At 49.4% G+C, this 20,431-nt stretch overlaps 2 protein-coding genes across 11 annotated transcripts in view; one reads left to right on the top strand and one right to left on the bottom strand.

Annotated features, from left to right (window-relative positions):
* Positions 1–20,431, top strand: part of BLCAP (BLCAP apoptosis inducing factor) — a 53,840-nt gene that overhangs the window by 2,447 nt on the left and 30,962 nt on the right. For 4 of the 8 annotated variants that reach the window (XR_012018560.1, XR_012018562.1, XR_012018561.1 and 1 more), the window contains exons 3-4: positions 6,705–16,487; positions 20,203–20,355. Coding sequence is in view for 1 of the 8 variants with exons in the window: in XM_072800978.1 (XP_072657079.1) it covers positions 6,881–7,144 (264 nt within the window). In the remaining 7 variants the exon portion in view is untranslated. Of the gene's footprint in view, positions 1–6,704; positions 16,488–17,889; positions 18,076–20,202; positions 20,356–20,431 lie in introns of those variants that run through there. The other 4 variants (XR_012018563.1, XR_012018564.1, XR_012018566.1 and 1 more) reach the window with 4 other exon arrangements.
* On the bottom strand, positions 2,452–4,873 carry NNAT (neuronatin). 3 transcript variants are annotated; one of them, XM_072800979.1, is made up of 3 exons: positions 4,701–4,873; positions 3,692–3,772; positions 2,452–3,469 (listed from the first exon to the last, which is right to left on the bottom strand). In XM_072800979.1, exons 1-3 carry the CDS (start codon positions 4,770–4,772, stop codon positions 3,377–3,379), a joined length of 246 nt encoding a protein of 81 aa, XP_072657080.1. In that variant the 5' UTR covers positions 4,773–4,873; the 3' UTR covers positions 2,452–3,376. The 3 variants fall into 3 exon arrangements, with proteins under 3 accessions (XP_072657080.1, XP_072657082.1, XP_072657081.1); XM_072800981.1 differs by having other exon boundaries at positions 3,697–3,772; XM_072800980.1 differs by lacking the exon at positions 3,692–3,772 and having other exon boundaries at positions 4,701–4,871.

Raw genomic sequence — 20,431 nt, 5'->3', positions numbered from 1 at the left:
TTAACTGGTTAGGCTAAGACACTAACTAACATCCTTCTTGGGGCATTAGTGCAAGAGTCTTGCCTGTTGGTTGAGTCCTGCAAAGCCATCCCAGTAGCCTCACAACTCATCTGCTGTATGCTTGGTCTTAATGAGGGCAAAGCCTTTTTGGGAGTAGTAGAAACAGTTTAGGAAGAAGGGAGGCCTGTGAACTAAGGGCCCTGCAATAAAACTCTAGTCATTTTCAACTTCTACCATTGCTCACTATCAGAATAAAATGTTTTAACGGTATTGCTTCTGGAAAAATTTTTATAAACAGGATATGTTTGGACCAGACTTCTAGGCACCACACAGGAATAGAAAGTGTGGACACATTCCTTCTCCCTTTTCCAGTGGGTTGTGTTTGCTGCCAGAACATGAGGGTTTGGGGCTGAGGGATGAAGTTGGGGGAGTGGACATTGCACACTCAAGCCCACCCATGTGGGATGTAGGCCACCAGGACAGCCCTTGCCTGGAAGTCTGTCATCTCACCATGCCACGCTCGCTGATGGATGGATGGAGAAGTCCCACAGATGGGCTTCACCAAGATTATCTGGAAAGCCATAGAGCTGCCAGCAGCCTCCCGCCTTTCAAAGGGGGTACAAAAAGCTAAAGGGAGCATGCTCTGTCCGAAACAGCCAGACCCTTCTTTCCATCCCTGTCTATCTGAACCCAGCCACTTTATAACTGGGCTGAGGTTAGAGTATCTGGGACAGTGGGACTGTGGGCACACCTCTTGAAGGCTCTGAGGTGAGGCAGTCTTCACTGAGAACACATGTTGAAATGTTCATAGTTATGTAGGTTTAGTGTGGAAAACCACAGCAACTTCCAGTCTTGAGGCCTGCCAAGATAATGGCTTCAGAAGGGAGGTGTGGGCATTGCCTGCAGATGAGTCACCCTGGGGCAAGAGGAGACCTGCCTCACCTTCAGGCTATAGTGGAAGCTGGAGCCACCCAGCCTAAGGAAGATGGGAGTTTCTGATTATACATCTCCATGGGTCCTGATTGCCACTTTGATGGCAGAATTTTTTTTTTTTTTTCTTTTTTAAGATTTTATTTGAGAGAGGGAGACAGCACAAGCGGGGAGGAAAGGGAGAAGCATGCTCCTCCCTACCAGGGACCCTGGGATCAAGACCTGATCCGAAGGCAGACGCTTAACCCACTGAGCCACCCAGGCGCCCCGGCAGAATGTTTCTAGTATCCTGGAGTTCACTGGGATCTTAACAGCCCATTTACAGGGGGGAACTGAAGGTGAGGGGTTGGTAGGAGTTGACCTGGCCAGGTTGCCTGGGCTGATTGATGACAGCCCAGTACCAGAGCCAAGGTCTGTACCCTCTACCCCTATAATTCTCTGATGCTGTACTGAAGTTCCAGATGCCTCTAAAAGTGCTGACACTGGGTTTTGAAACTTAAGGGGTTGCTTAGAGGAGGGAAAATATCAGGCTCAGGGGGCAAGGTGCTTTGTGCTCCAGAAGTGTTTGTGACAACTGTGACTAAGGGATTTGAGGAAGTGGCAAAAAGGGAAATTTATGGCCCTCCAAATCCTCCCTTGGTGTTGACCCAGGAACAGGTGTGTAGTGACAGGGACACATTAAGCCAGAGACGAGGCTGAACAGGCAGCAGGGCCATTTGGCGAGGCAGTCAGCTGACCATGTGAAAGGAGTCCTGGCTCATTTAAGAGTGAAAGAACAGAGAAAGAGGTTGGGAGCCAAACTGCCAGCCCACCTGCCCACGTACCCTGGACATGGCAGGGGAGAGCCCAGGGCCAGGGACCTGGTAAGCACCCCTAAGAATATAGAGGCTAATGCCAGAAGTGGAGAACTCACTAATGGGGAGAGCTAGAGAGAGGTTCTTGGGGTGTTGGGAAGGAGACCTGGAGAGTAGCAAGGCAGGGCAGAATGCTCTTGTAGTGGTCCTGGTAGGAGTTATAGGGCTTGGAGGCCAGGGGAGGCACCATATTACACCTTTTTCCCAATTCTCAGTGTCTAAGCCAGTGCCCGCCGTGTCCAGTGCTCATTTCCTTGGGGCTTCTGGTTGGAGATAAAGCTTTGTGTTCTGAAGTCCTGATCATCCCCTTGGTCTCTCGTACCCCATCTTGAGGGCTACTCTCACCTTACGCCATCTTTCCTAGTAATTACCTGCTAAGGCCCCTTATTCCAGGACAAGTGAAGGCATCCACCCCCCCTGGGGAGGGGAAGCAGTCCTTTATTCTGAGACCATAAGTAAAGATGTAGACCTTTCTTTTTGGGGTGGGGGAAGTGTTTCTTTATCTCAGAACAGTGTTAAGATGGAACTGGGTGTGTGAGGGTCCCAGCTTATTCCCCTTTTGTTGCCTTCCCTCCCTCTCCCAAGTAGTGTACCCCCTCCACAATAGTGCATTAGCCCAATCTTAGGAGTACGTATTGAAGCCGCAAAAGAAGTCACAAGAGACGACTTTTTGGTGCACCTCCACCACCCCGCAGGGTCTTGGAACACTGTGCGAGATGGGGGAGGTACTGGTTTTTTATTTTTTGTAGAGGTGGTCCCTGTCCTCCAGGAGCTTACAATCTAGCTGGGGAGACACAACTAATGCACACTTATACAATCAGTACAATTAGCGATTACCACGATATTGACCACAACTGCGTGAGACCAGGGAAAGCAAGATCAGTGAGGGGCTGGGGGCTCGGAGAAGGTGTTTTAGTAAAGATGGCATTCATTTACTGGTTGAATAGGTCCAAATTGAGTGACACATTTCTTTGGGGTAGGCTTAAGAGGCAGTGAGGGGGGAAAGGGTACTGAGGGAGCAAAGACAGCAAGGCTGGAATGCACGTGTTGTAGGCAAGGGACAGTGAGAGGGCCTCACTCTGTTTCTTAACCCTCCTCCCTCACTCCTGCCCTCCAGTCCCGCCACACAGGCACGCGGTTGGTGCCTTGTCTGCTGCATCAAGATTCAGGGCTTCGGCTGGTGATGCTGGAATGTCCATTCTGCTGGCTGGTGCAGTTGTCTGGATCTCTGTGGTGGGGCCTGCTGGCACGGCCATGGCTGCGGGGCTGGGATGGCACTGTCCCAACTTGGTCCAGATTAGAATGCATTGCCTGTGCCCAGATCTCGGGGGTATGCTCCCCCCACCCCCCCTTCCCTCTACCCCGCCCAGCAGTCGGAGGGGTGCAAAGGGGTTTGGAAGGGATCTGGTATTGTCATCATTGTCGGTTCTGCTTCTCCGGGGGCCTACCGGCCCCTCACTGACCTTGGCAAATGCTCCTCTGGCGAGAGAGCACAGGGGACTCCCCATTCCTGTGCGGCACTGGCTCCCATGCTGGCTGAGAAGCACAGGAGCACCTGGTGACGAGGCCGCCCAGGGCTGGGGGCTGGGGCCTCAGTTGGGGGCTCGCTGCCGGCGCTCTCCCAACACCTGCCGCCCGGTCCTCGACACCGTGTATGCCAGCTTCTGCAGGGAGTACCTGAACACCTACAGCAAGAGACCCAGGACCAGCCCTTAGAGGCAGGCACCAGCAGCTAGTCTGCAGCACTGCCTGCCCGCCCCCGCCCCACCCCCTACCCCGCCCGCCTGTCGGACTTAGAGAGGCAGGCGCGGGTGCAGCTTGTCCACGAGTCAGGGCAGCTGGAGCTTTTCCAACTGTGCTGAAGGCTGCATGGCAGCAAGCTGATTGGACCCACAACTTAGGTATACCTCACTTCTCGCAATGGGCTGTGTCCCTGGAGGATTTCGAAAAGCGAATCCTACCCAGTAAATGCAGCATTCCAGGAACACCTTAAAGGAAATATGCGATTCCTTTGGCAAAGGATTCCTTTAGCAGGGAATTCTTCCTGCAAGGGGTGCTTTTAGGGTAAATGATTTTATGGGCAAAGTGCTTTCTTTTGATTTTTTTTTTTCATTTTTACAAAGCACTTTGCCTCTATTTGATTTGTTTTTTTAAATAAAGCAAATTGCCCTTTTTTGGAAGTGCTTTTTTTCTTCTCCCATTTTTCCTGCAAAGAACCGTTTCTAATTGTTTGCTTCAGAGCGCTTTTATCCGATTTTTCTCTGTTAGTTCCTTTGTCTGATTTTTTCTGCAATGCGCTTTTTATCTAAATGCATTTTTTCTTCCAAGTGCTTTTGCCTGATTTCTTTTCCTGCAATGCGCATTTTCTCGAATTCATTTTTTCCCGCGAATTACTTTTTTCTAATTCGTTGTGGGTTTTTAGGAAGTGCTTTTTTTTCCCTGAGACGTGCCTTTTTCTAACTTATTTTTGGTTCCACCTTCGCAAGCGCTATATTTTTTTTAAAAATTTCCCTGCAATGCGCAATTTTTTAAGGCGGAAAATTTTTGCTATACGATCGTAAAGTCTCTTCGCAAAACAGAAGTGCCCCGCCTCCCTCCTGGGGTCGAGTTTGGATGTAGCGGGTTTTTCTTACCGCGTTGGTCGCTAAGAGCCTCGGCGATCGTCAGCGGCTGGCGCCCGCCGCGCCCCAACTCTTTGTTCCCGGTCGGGCGCGGGCGCACTGGGAAGGGTCTGCGCGAGGAGGAGGGCGCAGGGAACGCGCAGGGGCACGCGGTGCCAGCCGCGGCACTCGGGCAAGCAGGGACCGCGGCAATAAGGGTAGGATGGGTCCCGGAGGCGGCAATTAAGACGTGGGCCTGCCGGTTAGGGGGCGCGCATCGGGACCCCTCTCCCGCCCAGAAACTGGGCACACTTACCTGCAGCAGCACACGGAATATGTACCAGCCGATGATGAGCAGCTCAGCCGAGGCTGCCGCTACTGCCGCCATGGTTCCGAGAGCGGTGGGTTGAGAGCGAGCGCGGTTCGCCGACGTTCGCCGATCTCTCGGAGTCCGCTGTTGGGCGCACTGCTGCAGCCGCGGTGGCCGCGCCTTAAGTATCCGCCTGCCATCCAAATGCGCATGCGCGGGTTTTTTTGGGGGGGGGGGGGGTGGTCCATGAGGAGGGGTGGCCGGGGGCGCTCCTCATTCGCCAGGAGAGGAAAAAATAATCCATCTGCTCTTTCCACACCGACCCCCGCCTCCTGAGTTCCATCTTAGCCCCTTTCCAGAAGATTCCGCTATGCCCGTTTTTAAATTTTAGTGTAAAATGGAGGGGAACTACAACTCCTGAGTAGTAGCGCAAAAGGCTGGAGTAGGGGATGCACGCCTTTTGGCACGGAACTCCTCGGAGCTGTGGCCTGCAAATTTGAGCCCAGTGTCCAGTGACGCGCCAGGACCCACCTTGAGCATGAGTGGAAAACCTAACTTAGGTATCCTCTACTCCGCAGAGGGGAAAAAAAGAAGATGCCCCTTCCCCTTCCCGGAGTCTTGGCTTCATAGGCCCCTGATCAGTGTACTCTTATTCTGATATTTGATATGCCTGTAAGCCCGTGTCCTCTGCTTCACTAGAGTCCCTGAGCACGGAACTTTTCCCTGATTTCTTTGCATCCCCCTTCTTACGGTTACTACAACAGTGACGATTGAAAGGAACTGAACCAGGGCACTGAACTCTAGGCGCAAAAGTGATAGTCCCCGGAATCTACCCTGTGGGAAGGATGTGGGAGGGATTGGCGCCTTTGTGTGCGCGCAAGGGATGAGATGAGCTCTCCGAGAAGTGGTCGGAAAATGCTCCGGGATCATTTCTGCTGGACAGATCTTCTCAACCTCTCTCTTCTGCTCCCCCCGCCACCCCCCCCCCCTCGCCCCAGGCCCTGATAGGTTTTAACACAGCCAGTGAGGCTCTTTGTACCCGTTGCGCTGGGCGGCTGGAGCTAGGAATGGGGTTTTGCTGCCGCCACCAGAGGGTTGTGGCTGCTGCAGGTCCATTTCCAGGCACAGCGGGAAGACCGCGGTCTGCAAGTTCAGCTCCGGCGCACTGGTGGCCGGCCACTGGAGAGCACCTCTCCAGCAAGCTGCCTAGCCTAGCTCAGGGGCCAACTGGCATTTGCCCCTGTGTGAATAGAAAGTTAATTTCAATTAAAAGCTCACAGAGGTCAGGGTCTATACAGCACCAGCAGCAGATGGAAAGTGTAAGTGATCCAAACGAGGTCAGTTTGGACGACTAAATAGCATGGTGATTTTTTTTTTCTATGTTGACTTTCAAAGAAGTTGGCTGGTTTTGGCAAAATGATGCCGGGCTGCCATCTTAAAACAAGATATTTGGTAGTGTTGCCGCTGCAGCTTCGCAGAGAATTCAAAAATCCAGTCTCTGTGAACTCCAGCAGTGTGGTGCTTTAACTCTCCCCTGAGCACCTGCTGTTGCAGACACTAGATTCAGAACTGAACCCTGTTCTTATCTCGTGGGGGCACAGCACGGAGCCCGTGGCCATCCAGTGGTAACCACAGGGCGGTATTGTGAGGTCTGGGCCCCTTGAGGACGGGCTGCAGCCCCAGGAGGCGATACATGATCTCTGCTGGGCAGGGCCCAGGCAAAGCCAGTCCACTGTGCCAGACCTGCCCGAAGAGCCCTCTGGCCCAACTCCCCAGCAAGCCCAGGGGAGATACCCCAGGAGCTTCCTGAAACGGTGATGTGGAGAGTAGACTTCATGGGTGGGCAGGGAGGAAAGGGCATTCACATTTACTGTTGTTAACCATGATCCATTTTCCCAAATAAGTATACATTCTGTTCCTGTTTTTTTTTTTTTTTTTCTGTGTGTGTGTGTGTGTGTCTGTCTGTCTGTTTTTTGTCTGTCTGTCTGTTATGTTGACTTTTCTCTTCAGGATCCCTGCTGCCTTGGTGATCCCGGGCTGACAGCCAGAGAGCACAGCGGCTCAGCTCCTGGAGAGTGAGGGTTGAAGAAAGCGGAGGGCAGCTGCCTGCGCCCGCTGGCTCCCATTAGGTCGGTTCCTGCAGCGGTGCCCGGTGGCCTTGGTGAAGGCCCTGCCCAGCAGAGATCATGTATTGCCTCCAGTGGCTGCTGCCCGTCCTCCTCATCCCCAAGCCCCTCAACCCCGCCCTGTGGTTCAGCCACTCCATGTTCATGGGCTTCTACCTGCTCAGCTTCCTCCTGGAGCGGAAGCCTTGCACAATCTGTGCCTTGGTTTTCCTGGCAGCACTGTTTCTCATCTGCTATAGCTGCTGGGGAAACTGTTTCCTGTACCACTGCTCTGATTCCCCGCTTCCGGAATCGGCGCACGACCCCGGCGTTGTGGGCACCTAACAGCCTGCTCAGTTAGCTTTCCAAGGAAGCAGAAGATGGGAGGGGAGGCATTGACATAGGTCATAAAGCATTGGAGTTTCAAATCCCGCAGCCCCGCGGGTGCCACATTCCTGACGGCGCCTTTCTTGGCCTGTGATGTTTTATCCTTATAATGTGAATAATGGCACTGACCGGTGCTTTTATTGTAGAGTCCTGTAGTCGTGGGTGGTCTTGTGATTGTGTGTGTTCTGTCCCCATCTCGATTCCCCCCCCACCCTAAGGCTGGCAGGATGGTCACCCCCCTCGCCTCATTCCTGCGAGGAGTCTGCACCCATCCTGGTCAACCGTCCCAGCATGACCTGGGCAGATAAAATGCCAGTCTCATCACCTCTGTGACCCCTCCTTATCAGGGTCTCTTCCCTTCCCAGAATGTTACCCCCTTCAGTCCCTCTCCTGGTTTCCCTTTAGTTCTCTTCTACTCCTTTCCTTTTTGGGGGAGCACCTGTCCAAGACAGGGCTCATTTTTGCACTTATCTCGAATTTAAAAGAGATTGCTGACGCCCGAGAGCCTCGCTTTTTCATCCTCCTTTCCCCAGTCGGCAGCCCAGACAAAAATGTGTCTTGACTGTTTGTTGTCCACAAATTTCCAGTATTTTCTCCACGTCGTTTTTAAGAAAGAAGTAACATACCTGTTGCTCTTTCACCTGGGTGTCTGGGTTCATGCTTACCAGCCCAGGCTCACTTTCTTTGCCCTTCCTCCTGCCTTTCTCAACTGTCCTGAGGAGGGGGGGCCTCCCTCTGTCTCCTGTGCATGCTCTGCAGGATTGAGGTGTGGTGTGTCCACGTAGATGTAGCAGTCCCCAGCCGAGTGAATGGGAGAGTCCTTGTGTGTTTCATAACAGCCATGATCCCCTTGATAGGTGTTTGGGTATTTTTTGGTGTGCCGTGAGTGTGTGTGTGTGTGTGTGTGTGTGTGTATACAGATACATGTGTATATTCCTTTTAAAGAAGCTTTATTGAACGTGTTCTGATTTTGAGGTTTAGCAATAGCTAGCTATAGTAGGTGCCGCTACAGTTTTTATTTAGCATGGGGATTGCAGGGTGACCAGCACACTGGACTCCAAGGTGGTTCAGACAAGACAGAGAGGAGCAGTGGCCATCGTCCTCGTGCCAGGAGCTCCTTCAGTCCTGCGCATATAGACTGTATGTTACGAAGAATACACAGGAAGACTTTGTGACTGTCACTTGCTTTTTTGCTTTTTCTGCGCTTCAGTAACAAGTGTTGGCAAACGAGACTTTCTCCTGGCCCCTGCCCACTGGGGACCGGCATGGTTGTCCGTCCAGTCTAAATCATCCATCTTTCTCTTGCCTGAGTGGGAAAGGCGGTGGGCCAGGCAGAGGACAGAACTGGAGGCAGTCCATCTAGGGAATGGGACTATGAGGCCACACTTGTGGAACATTTGGACTGCTATTCTGGAGCTTTTATTTTTGGTGTGTTCGTTGCACAGCTGTTTGAAATGTTTAATAAAGCTTTATAAACTTTACTTTGTGGTTTTATATGGCTGCAGTCCATTTGGGTTGTGGTGTTGGATTTCTACATTGGTGGGGGGCAGGGGATAGCGTGGAGGGGCTGAGTCCTTGGCGCCAGAGTACCTTAGCCCGAAAATTTGATCTGCTCTCTGGAGAGCAGATGGTGGGGTTGGGGGAGGGGGAGCAGGGGGCAGGCCAGGCGGTGAACAGGAGGGAGTCTGAAAGTTTTTAGAGATGAGACATTTGTGTTTCTCAGCTCCCATGGCCTCGCCTGAAACTGTTTCCCTCCATAGGAGATTTGAGTAACCGATCCCTTGACAAACAACTTAGGACAGCTGGAGCTCTAATCGTCAAGGATTTTTTTGGTGCTGCTTTTGAAGTAAAAATAAAGTGAAACCCCTTATGGCATTTCAAGTGGAAAAATAAATAAGGATGGCTTCCAACCAAGGGGCTTAAGGTGATGGCTGGAAGTGCGAGAGTGTGGCAGGTACTGTGGCTGTGACCTTTGAGACAAAGCGAGTAGCTTGTCAGGGATCTGTGCTGAGTGTCCACCTCTCAATCTCTTTTCCTTCTAGAAAACCTCAGTGAGCACTGCTGTCCAAAGCACAGTGCTGTTGTAAGGGTTTATGGAGGTAACCGTTGCGAAAGGGCTTTGGTGATTTCATAGGTCACATGTCTTATCTAGATTTTTAATTTATTGCCATAAAGGTTTGTATTTTCTCCTTCCCCTTTTAAATTTCCCCATTGTCAGTTTGTCCCTTTTTTTCATTCCTAGCATTGCTTGTCCATGCTTTCTTTTTTCTTGACCAAAACTTGCCAAAGATTTATCTATCTTAAAGATATTTTCAAAGACTTGAACTTGTATTGATTATATATGCTGAATATTTTCTGTCTGGTCCTCTTGTGCTTTTACCTCTGAATTCTTCTTTTCTGGATATATTTCATGGTTCAACAAAGTCTTGACAAGCTGCAGAGTCCTACACATGGAAAGGAAGATATATTCAGCAAAAACTGAGCCCTTGTATGAGGCTTGCCGGGGATTTCGGGGCAAGACCCAGGCCTGACCCTCCAGGAGCGCATGATTCTAGCCTAGTGGGGAAGACTTAAGAAAATAGACAATTGCAAATTCCAAAAACAAAACAAGCAAACAAACAGGGCTTTTGTGGCCCCACTCTCCCGTGGAGGCACCTGGATGATAAATGAAGCCAAGATTATTGTTTATTTTGCTCTTCCTCAGAAAGCAGCTTTCTGTTGTAGGTCAAGCCCGCTTAAAAGTTACAAACAGGCCTCCCTCTGAAAGATTTGTGGCCCTTTCCCACAGGGAGCCTGCAGCCCACTCCCCCCCCAAGGTGACTGCCAAATCAGCATTCTGTCTCTGAGGCAGCGCTGCTTTCTACCTTGGCAAGGCAGCACCGGCAAGCACCCTGCCTTCTCTTTCTGAAACACCTTTCAGGAAAATGAAAAGTAGATACCTCTTGGGAAAAGAACAGGGGCACTGGGCCTTCGAAAATCATGCTGTGCGATCCCTCTGGTTGCTGTGGCTTCCAGTGTGAAATGGTTGCTCACAGGGTACCTGGTAACCACAAGACCCCTTGAGGCTTCTGTCAGAACTGCTCTGTGCGCTGCTCTGGACCTCACCTTCCTTATAGATAAAATGTGGTATTTGGAACAAACAGTTCCTAACCCTAAATACTGGGAATCCTTCATAAGGTTCTTAAAGTGCTCCTGGATGCACTTGAGGAAGGTGACTGAGCTCTGGAAAGGTGGCAGTTCCCTTGCAGGACAGCCTGCATCTGCTTTATGATTAAGTGTACCCTGTGAACCTAGATATGCCTCTGTCAGGAAGCCTTCCTGAACTTCATCCCTCTGCCTGAAGATCACTTGCCTAGAGCTCTTTGCTCAACCCTCTGTTGAGTGGCAGTGCTAGTGCTTCTGCTCATCAGATGTCCGCTAAGCAGTGACTCGGTTTCTCCCACCCCTCAGGGGAACCTGCACTGTTATTCATTCAGTCAGGGGATAGGAGTGGGCCTGAGGGCCACACAGAGTAGACAGTGCCTGCCATTAAGGAGTCATCCAGGCTAATGGAAAAGGGTGGGATATTGGGTAAATAATCCCACCAATACATATAAAACTATGAATGGCGGCAGGTGCTATAACAGGAGTCCAAAGGGGGATCTGATGCAAGCCAGGGAGGATTGATGTTCAGGCTGAGACCTGAGGACAAATAAATGTTTGGGCAGTGAACTAATAAATGAGATGTTATTTCTCAGCATCTCATCAAGCATCTTTGTTCTTGAAGATAAAGAAATGGGGCTGAAAGTCAAATGAAGGGCCACCAGTAGCTGGCTGCCCTAGAATCAAAGCCCCAGAAAGCTTTTGGGGATAGAAGTCAGGCTATTCAAAGCTTCAAGAACTGTACTGGAAGATACTGAGGGGCCTGAGGCTGACATGCTAGTGGCGGGCCCCCAAACAGTGCCGAGGAACTCTTCGATTTCCAGCTGACTTGGAAGCATCACAAACAGGGATCTGGTGGGAATAGGGGATGACCCAATCCGAACAGCATTTTTAAGGTGAGATTCTTTCAGCAAGGAACAGGACAGCTAACATTTGAGTTGTGAAGGCTATAGGGCTGTTGAGAAGGCCATTGTCCTGTCTGGCTCCTGAGAAACAAGGAAAAGTGGATCTAAGTAGTGATGGTGGTTGGAGAGATGAAGGGAGGAGAAAGTAAGCTGGGGAGGGAGGAGGATGGAGAAAGGTGATGGAAGGAAAGTTGCCTCCCATGGAACAGCTTCAGGAAAGGAGGCCAGAGAAAGGTTATCACCGGTGTCTAGTCCCCTGCATCCAGTGCAAAGCTCACCCCTCACCCTCTACCCACCCCATAATGGGTGAGAGGGTCACCACTCTGAAAAGAGGGAAGAGCAAAGAAGTGCTCTTCCCAACAAGTACTGTAAGGTGATCCTGACTCAGAGGGGTTTATCCAGCCTCTGCCCAGTACTTTGCCTCACCACTGTCTTCCCAAAAGCCAGAAGAGGGGTAAGTTTGGTCTGCCAAACTTCAGAGAAAGAAGTCAGTATCTTGAGAAAAACTTTAATGATAGAGTGGGCTTGGGGAAGGGAGAAACCTGGCCCACCAATGGCTGAAGACTTCATATGGAAGCCATTGGTCTCCCTTTAACGTATTGGGACTCAAACAGTGGGTGGGAGTAGACTTGGGGAACAGTTTAGGACCAACAGACCTTGAGAGGTGAGCTTCAGGGAGCCCTGGACCCTATGCCCCCGCCTTTGTGACCACACCTCCTGGAGCCTGTTTCCTCACCTGTAAAATGGACATCTTAACATCCACCGTAGCCTGGCTCAAGATGCAGTCTTCACAAATGTTATTCCCTTTCTTCTTTGGCCGTCCACCTCTAACCCTTATTGGGCTCAAGCCTCTTAGGGATGTGATCTGATCATCCAACTCTCCTGCTCATTTGTTCATGCTAAAGCATTTGTCAGGCCCTGTGCCAAGCTTTGAGAAGCTGATGCAGAACAAGACCATGCTGTCCTTGAGCTCAGCCCAGCAGGAAGGAGGCACCCTAGCAGCCCAATAGGCAGATCTTTGGAGTGCCAGATCTGGCCTCTCACCTCTTTTCTTGGGCAGCTGTGGGGAGTCTACACTTGGCCAGCTTAGCACTTCTGCCAAAGCTAAACCCTCAGCCAATTCCCTGCCCCACACTGGTGGTTGCAGCCCTCTAAGGAGGCCCGACCCCCACCCACTTTCATTTCCCATGTGACTTTGTTCTCTTCTGCTCACTCTTCCCAAGGCGTCTGTTCCCTGTATATATGCCAAGGAGGGGACTGCACCAGACCGGAAGTCTTTAACATTTCCAGAGCCATCAGTGAACTTCACCCTTGTTATTTCACTACTCTTGTTACTTCTTAGAGATACAGGGTGAAAGTGTGTTACAATAAGCAAGTGTTTCATGAAAGGATTTTTTTGCATTAAAGACTAAACTTCAAATCTATTGGGTGCAGGATCTGAGAGTCAGGGCACACTTGGGAAGATCCCTGAGGGAAGAAGGCAAACAAAGCCCATCAGTGACTCCCTGTTGCCTGTGCTCCCAACTCAGGTTGGCCATCAAAACCCTGTACAACCCTTGAGGGTGGGCACTTGGTCTTCATCTCTTGACCAGGCATCGCCTGACCAGACCTGGCCGGGAACCTGCTGATTAGCTGGCCAGGGGAGTGGATGGAGGGATGGCTCTAATCTGGGACTTTCTAAGGACTTAGGTGGCCCAGTCCTTCCTACAAGTAAGAAAATTCAGTTTGTGTCCCAGTGTCTCCTTAGCTACTCTGAAGTGACAATATTTTCCAGCCTCCAGATGAATAGTTCATGCACAGAAATCACGGAGACTACTATTTCTCAGATATGTGAGAATAACCTTGTAAAAGGCTCTACAGCCTGGCATGCTCCTGCCAACAGGTGGCTATGAGTCACATGTTCTCTCTGGGCCTCAATTTCCCCATGTGCACAATGAGGCAGTTGGACTAGGTAATCTCGAGTTGCTTTCCAGTTCTAGCATCGCCTTCAGATGCCCTGGTACCTAAGCAGTCATTGGACAGAAGGCGTGGTGACTCCAGGGTCTGGGTCAAGTCCACATCTTGGAACATGGATGAATCTTGGTGATGGCTGCAGCCTCCAGAAGATGAGCTTGGCAGAACTGGCTGGGAGATTTTTCTGCCACTGGCAACATGTCCTGGCAGAGTTGATGCAGGTAGGTTGATGCAGATGAGGGGCAGGGTTGGGCTCTCCCTTCTCTTGTGATCCCTGTATCATGCTTATTTGCAGGATCAGAAGCCTCCAGAACTGGTGGGTGCTGGCTAGATTCAGCCATTCATATTGGCAAAGCGGGTAAACGGTCTTTTCACACACTGTCCTGGGAGGGCTTCCAGAAAGGTTTTCTGCTTCCATTCCTTGAAGTCCTCTCTCTATTTCATTGTCTGTGCCTGGAATCATACTTTCTCATAGCCTTCCAATTCCCCATCCAGGTGGCATGTTCTGTGAGAAGATTGTGGCTCTGATGCCATAACCAGTCAGGAATGGTTTAGCTCAGAGTCAGAGCCATGAGAGTAATTCTTGTCCAAAATTGGGGCTCTGACTATTGAAAGAAAAATATTAATCCATTTCCAGTGTCACCTCAGAACACACACCCAAGTTCAAAACCTATTTTAAAAAGTCAAAAAGGAGATATGAGCCCATTAAAAGCCAGGGAAGAAATGAATTGGATAATTAATGAGTGAATGGAGAACCCCACTAGGGTAAAAAGCAACAAAATGACATCAAGCAGGCAAAGACCAGCCAATCTGACTACATAAAACTAAGTATTTCCAAAGTCAAACCATACCACAAACAGAACCAAAAAGTAATGGGTAAACTATTTGCAGATCCATATGTGTAAAAGGACACAAGCAAACCTTAACAGTAAAAATGCAACCAAGAAGTGTATACCTAAATTGACCTTACAGAAGAGGAAATAGAACTGATTAAAAGTTTTTTTGAGAAAATAATCCACTAATAACCAAAGATCAACAATAAAAAACAATAAAGAGTGATGCCTGGATGGCTCAGATGTTAAACTTCCAACTCATGGTATCGGCTCAAGTCATGATCTCAGGGTTGTGGGACTGAGCCCTGCATCAGGCTCCATGCTAAGCATGGAGCCTGCTTAAGATTCTCTCTCTCCCTCTCCCTTTGCTCCTCTCTTGGAAAAAAAAAAAGGAAATATGAGTTTTCACCAACAAATTAAGGGGGAAAGTTTGAGGATACCAAATGCTGATGAGGATACAGTGGGCCAGGCACTATTATTCAGTGCTAAGGGGACTGTGAATTGGTGTAAACTTTTTGAAAAGTAGTATGAGAGTCAAAGAGAAGGAGCAAGATGAAAGTTTCAAGAAAGGGCAAGTGGCCTATATATTTACACATTTATTGTCTACTTTGTGTCAGGCATGGTGCTAGGTGTTAAAATATGAAAATAAATGAGATATAGCATATCTTGGGCATATAATCAAAGAGGTAAGATACACAGATACTAAAATGATGTGTACTAAGAAGGCCAGAGATGTGCTTGGGACATGAGCAAAGCATGGAGCAGCTAGGATGGGTGGTGCAAATGTGAGGCTTTATAGGAGTATCTGGGGGGTTCTTAGAAGAGATGCCCAAATGAGCAAGAGTCACAGAGACAGAAGTCAGCATCATGAATGAGCTCGTAGATAGTTCAGGGTTGCCAGAGCATGAAGTAAGAAGTAGGGGATGGAGAAGCTGGGACCAGATCACACAGTGCCATGTCTGTCCAGTTGAAGAGCTGGGTCATCTTCCTCTTGACAAGAGGGACCCTTTGAAACACTTTGAGCAGCCAGGTCCCAAGGTGTAAGATTTATGTTTTAGGGTGACTACTCTGGTTGCTTGGAGACATTTGGAGGGGCAAAGACTAATGAGATGATTGTGTTGGTCCAAGTAGAAAGGGCAAGGCCTGAATTAGGGCAGGGGCCAAGAGGATGGAGAGAAGGTAAAGTTAGAAAAACCTAAAAAACAAAACAAAAACAGAAACAAACCTGCTGGCTGACTAATGGGTTAAAGAAAGTCAAGGGTGCCTTCCCTGTTTCTGTCTTGGGTGACTGGGTGGATGAAAGAATACCCAAGAGAAAGGACAGACTTAGGGGCTGGAGGAAGATTGTTGAGCTCAATTTAGGACAGGTTGAATGAAAGGTGGGCATCCAGGTGGAGGTGGCCCACAAGGAGCTAGGAAGAGGGTTTGGATCCAGCGGGAGATTTGAACAAAAGATTTGGTTTATAACTGATTGCGATTGTAGCTGTGGGCTTTGATGAGGAGGATAGCTGGAGAACTAGGGATGAGCTTGAAGGAGAAGGTGCAGAATTCCCAGAGCAGGGCCAGATACTGAGCTGTGATGGGCATTTTAAGAATGGATGCAGGAGAGGACCTGCCAAGGAGACTGAGCAAGAAGGGCTAGAGGAGAAGACCAGAAAAGTGGGCATCCCAGAAACCCAGGGAGGTGAGATTTTCCATGGGTCAGTGTGGCTACTGGTGGGCCCGATGCACAGAGGTCAGGGGAGAGAAGGGCATCTCCCACACCTGGTTTTGGGGTCCTTCGCCACAGCAACTCTGGGGGAGGGATGACCTGGAGTCTGGCCGAGAAAGCAAGAGAGGAAAGGGAGAGCTGGGGCGGGGGGGACAGCAGGGCCCAGGAAGGTGCTGTGTCTTACCCACTGACATTTGGAGGGTGGAGGGCTGTGGGAGCCAAGTTTGAGGAGCAGGAACGGGTCACACAAGGGGCCCCGGGAATCGTGAGATTAAGTGTGGAGGTGAAGGGATTAGCCTTGTTGGTGGAAAGAGGCAAAATTAAATCATGTACATCTTACGAGGTAACTTGATCTCCATGTTCTTCTGGAGGCTTTTTCTCTGCCCTCTGGGCACCGACTACAGCTCTAATTAGCAGTAGTTTCATCCTGCCTCATGTCTGGGGCCATGTCTTCCTCGTTTCTTGTACCTTTTGGCACCTAGCAACAGACAGCGAGCTAGGTAGAGGCAGAATAATTATCTTCTGCTTGAAATCAAATGCCTGAAATGGAGGTTCAGAATTCTGTTTCATCACAAAGGTTTTATGACAATTCCCAGGGAATCAGTGAACAAGGAAATAAAATTCAAGGTTGGGGCTGCCTTGGATGTGAGGCTGTCTGCATCTCAGGAGATACAACCTGTAATCCTCTGTGGGCAGAACTCTACAGTTTACATGGTGGATCATTATGTTTGTCTCATAACCCCATCCTCCCACCCCAGGTGAGGCACACAACTACCACCAGCCCCATTTCACAGGTTAGGAAACAGAGACTGAGGGTGGGGGGGCAGGAGGGAAGGAGAGAGTGATGGACAGTGAAGTGGGTGAAGACCCAGCACAATCTGAAATGCTACATTCAGGGTCTGCTAACACATAGTATCTCCTAGACATTGAATAATTCTCTTCCTTTCATGTTGGAATAGAAGTCAAAGTCAAAAGAGAGCTTTGGTCTAACTGGCTCAGCTCAAGCCTGGTGCCACCCCAATGGGACCTGGGTGGTAAGAAGCAGGAGCTGGAGGAGGAGCCTCTAGCTTCTGTGTGCAAGAGCAGCCCAGATCTCATCACAGCCACATAAAATAGAGAACAGGAAACTACCGTAAATATAACAAGGGGCCTTAGGAGGAATGAGAGATCCTAGAAAGCCTAAACCCTAAGACATCCATCACAAGAAGTAACCAGCCCAGGGGCAGAGAGATATAATAGGAAACCAAGCTCCAGATAAGAGAGGGAGGGGCCTGAATTATACCAGTAGAGATGAAGAGAAATAGATCAGAAACTTGTAGTAGCTAAAAACCAAAAATAATTGTGTGAGTCACTGTCAGGTAAGAGAGGCTAAAGATGAGGGTGACTCCCATGTGCCTTGGTTGGCCCTGGGTTGGTGGCAGGAAGGCCCCTGTGATGAGAAACACAGCATGGGGAGCCAGTGTGAGGAGTGCGGCAGTGTACTCAGATATAGCCAAGGGATCAGGGCCACAGCCAAGTGGAGCCCAGCAGGCACTTGGATCTGGGCTCTGGGGCTCAGGGAGAGATTGGACTGGAAGTACTGGCCCAGGGCCAAGGCCACTTTGAGAGTAAAAGGGAAGCCCAAGAATGAGTAAGATCCCCAGAAAGAGAATGGGACAGGGCCCAAGGTAGAATCATGAGTTACAGTGTCATGTGAGGAGCCAATCAAGGTGAGAGCAGGTGACAAAAGGGAAGGACCTCAGAGATGCGACAAACAACTAGGAGAGGGGTTGCCAGGGCAACCAAGGGAGTGAAACATTCCAAGGAGAAAGTAATCAACTGTTGTCAAATGCAGCAGAGAACTCCGATAAATAAAGTTAGAATATTTTCTTTGGATTTCATGATTAGTAAGTTTTGGGTGACCTTAATAAGAACATTTGGTGGGGAGGGGGGTAATGGAGCATAAACTGAAATAACCATGTGAAGGGGAGGCGATTTTGTCACTAAGTCCTTTGAGGAGTCTGGAAGGAGGACTCGGAGAGGTCAAAGATTAGAGGTGTACGAAAGATACGAGCAGGTTTATAGGAAGACATCAGCTCCCAAGTGCAATAAGCATTGTTGAATGACAAAAGTTTATTCATTCTACATGTTCTAACTCAGTGCCTATTATGTGCCTGGCAGTGTGCCTAACAGCGGGGATATAGGCAGAATCCCTGTTCCCGTGGAGCCTGCGGAGTAGAAGAAGAGAAAGAGACGAATGAAATAGTGGCGCTTATTGGTCCACAACAGGGGCAGGCACTCTAAAGGAAGGAGCCATGTGACAGGCGGACCTGTCCTAGGCTGACTCCAGGAGGCTTCCCTGAGGAGGTGACACTTGAACCAAGTTGTTAAGAAGGGAAAGGAGTTAATTAGAGAAAATTGGGGAAAAGCATTTTGGACGAAAGGAACAGCCTGTGCAAAAGGAGATGAAGCGAGACTAGAAAGGCAGGCAGTGCTGGCTGTGCGGGCCCATGGAGGCCAGGGCTGAGCTCCTGCCCACATCCTGGAGCAAGGGGAGCAGGGCCAAGACCTACTCTGGTATGTCACGGTCATCTGAGACTCTCTGTGCTATGGAGAAATCAGAAGAAGCACAGGGAGACTTAGGGAGACCAGTTAAGGAGTTTTTGTGGTCATGGTAGACAGGATTTAGACACAGTCAACATAGTCTGGTTAGTCTTGGTGCTGATGGAATGAAGTCGGGCAGGGAGAGGAGGTATTCAGAATGACCCCTACATTTCTGGCTTGCCTTACTGGTGAGGTGGCAATGCCATTCTCAGAACTGGAAAGCCCTGGAAAGGGACTAAGTCTGAGAGGCAGACTCCAAGGCTGGTGGTACAGAGCTGAGACATCCAAATGGAGATGGGAAGGGAGTGGCTGAATACAGATATCCAGAGCTCAAAGTAAGAAATTACAGAGATGGGCTCAGAGTTCCTGAGGGATCCCAAATGTGAATTAAAGTAGTGTTAGGTTTCTGGAATATACTGAGGCTATGAAGGGTGGCTGAGGAAGAAGAGGCCAGAAATGGAGCCCAAGAAGCACCAACACTTGGGAGCTGTAAAAGAAAAGAAGGATCTTCCTAGGACACTGAAGAGAAAGGGCCAGAGAGGTCTTTTGGCAGAAGGATGAAGTGATCAGCAGTGAGTATCAGGGGGGTCAGAGTATCAGAGTATGCAGAGAGGTCAGGGGGACAGGGCTGATCTGCGGGCCCCTCCCATGTACAACTGCCCAGGTACCATGGTGGCCCTGCTGATTGGCACCCACCAGGGCCCATGTTCTGAGACCTTTTGGGGACTTTGACCGAGGCAGCTTGGGTGGGGGTCGATTAAAGAGAGAAAGGAAGAGGGAGCAAAGTCTAAGGTTTTTAAATTTTAATGTTAAAGGAAAGAGCAATGATGGCATAAGAATTCTGAGGGAAGCAAGCCTGAGTGATGAAGTGATTAAGGATGGAGACAATTAGTGTGAAATTAGCTCCCAAAGGGGTTGGGATCAAGTACAGAGGTGGATAAACTCGTTTGGGGCAATGTGTATCGGACTGAATTAGGCAAAATTAAATTATATACCTTTCAGAGAGTAACTTATCTCCATGTTCTTTTGGGAGCTTTTATTTGACCTGTGTACTGACTACAGTGTTAATTAGACCCATTGTATTCTGTCTTGTGGCCAGGATTGTGTCTTATTTTTTGTGTTTCTCAGCACCTAGCAACAGGCAGTAAGCTCTTTGGGTGCCAAATTGGTATTTTCTGCCTTGGAATCAAATATCTGAAGTCATTGGTCAAACTTTTTGACCAAAAATAATCCAGGACTTCTCCAGAAGTTACAATGCAGGAAAGAATTGGGGCATTGTCATGAGTGGCAGGGGTTTGGGTGGGTGGATGGGTGCAGAAAAAGTAGAGGAGCAAGCTCCCCTCCCATCCTTGTAAGCTCCATGACTTATGCATGTTTATATTCATCATCCCAAGTGACCTTCATATCCCCACCCCACCCCCAGCCATGAGACAGAGCATTACCCAATTTAACAGAGGAGGAAACCGAAGCCAGAGGAGGAAGTGCCTTACTGACACAGCACACGTGGCGGGAACTAGGTTCAGACCTCAGTCATCTAGTGTAACAGTCCTTCCTAGGACCAGGCTAAGCTGGAGAGAAAGAGGAAGAGAGGGGGCCCATGAGGTGCAGGTGGAGATTCTCTGCAGGTACTTGCAGAAGAGTGGAGGTGTGGTCCAACTCCAGACCTACCGGATATTAAAGCATCGAACCAAACCACAGCGATGAAATCCACAGTGCTAGCACAAAAGCAGGTAGCACTCTTGCGTAAGCACCCCCGCTGCATGAATGATAAGTACATTCTCTCTTTGAATCTAAAACTTATGTATTTTTTAAAATTTTAAGTCTTTAACCCATCCGAAATGTATTATCATGTATGGTATGACACAGAGATCTGATCTGATCTTTTTCCAGATGGATAACCAGCTTGCTAAGCACCATTTATTATCCCAACACCATCTTTTCTCCCAGTTCCCTATGTCTAGACTATTCAGATCTGTTGATCTGTCTACTTCTGGGCCAATACCAGACTTTAATGAGCAGAGCTTTCTTTTACTGCCTGATAAGGTAAGTACCCCCTCTCCTTGGCCCTTGTTCTTTTTAAAAATTACCGTGGTCATATTGCACATTTACTTTTTCATAT

Source organism: Canis lupus, chromosome 26, assembly GCF_048164855.1.
Source record: "Canis lupus baileyi chromosome 26, mCanLup2.hap1, whole genome shotgun sequence".
In the NCBI taxonomy this organism is placed as follows: Eukaryota; Metazoa; Chordata; class Mammalia; order Carnivora; family Canidae; genus Canis; species Canis lupus.
Note: the sequence above shows the minus strand (reverse complement) of the source record. Positions and strands in the feature narration are given on the sequence as shown.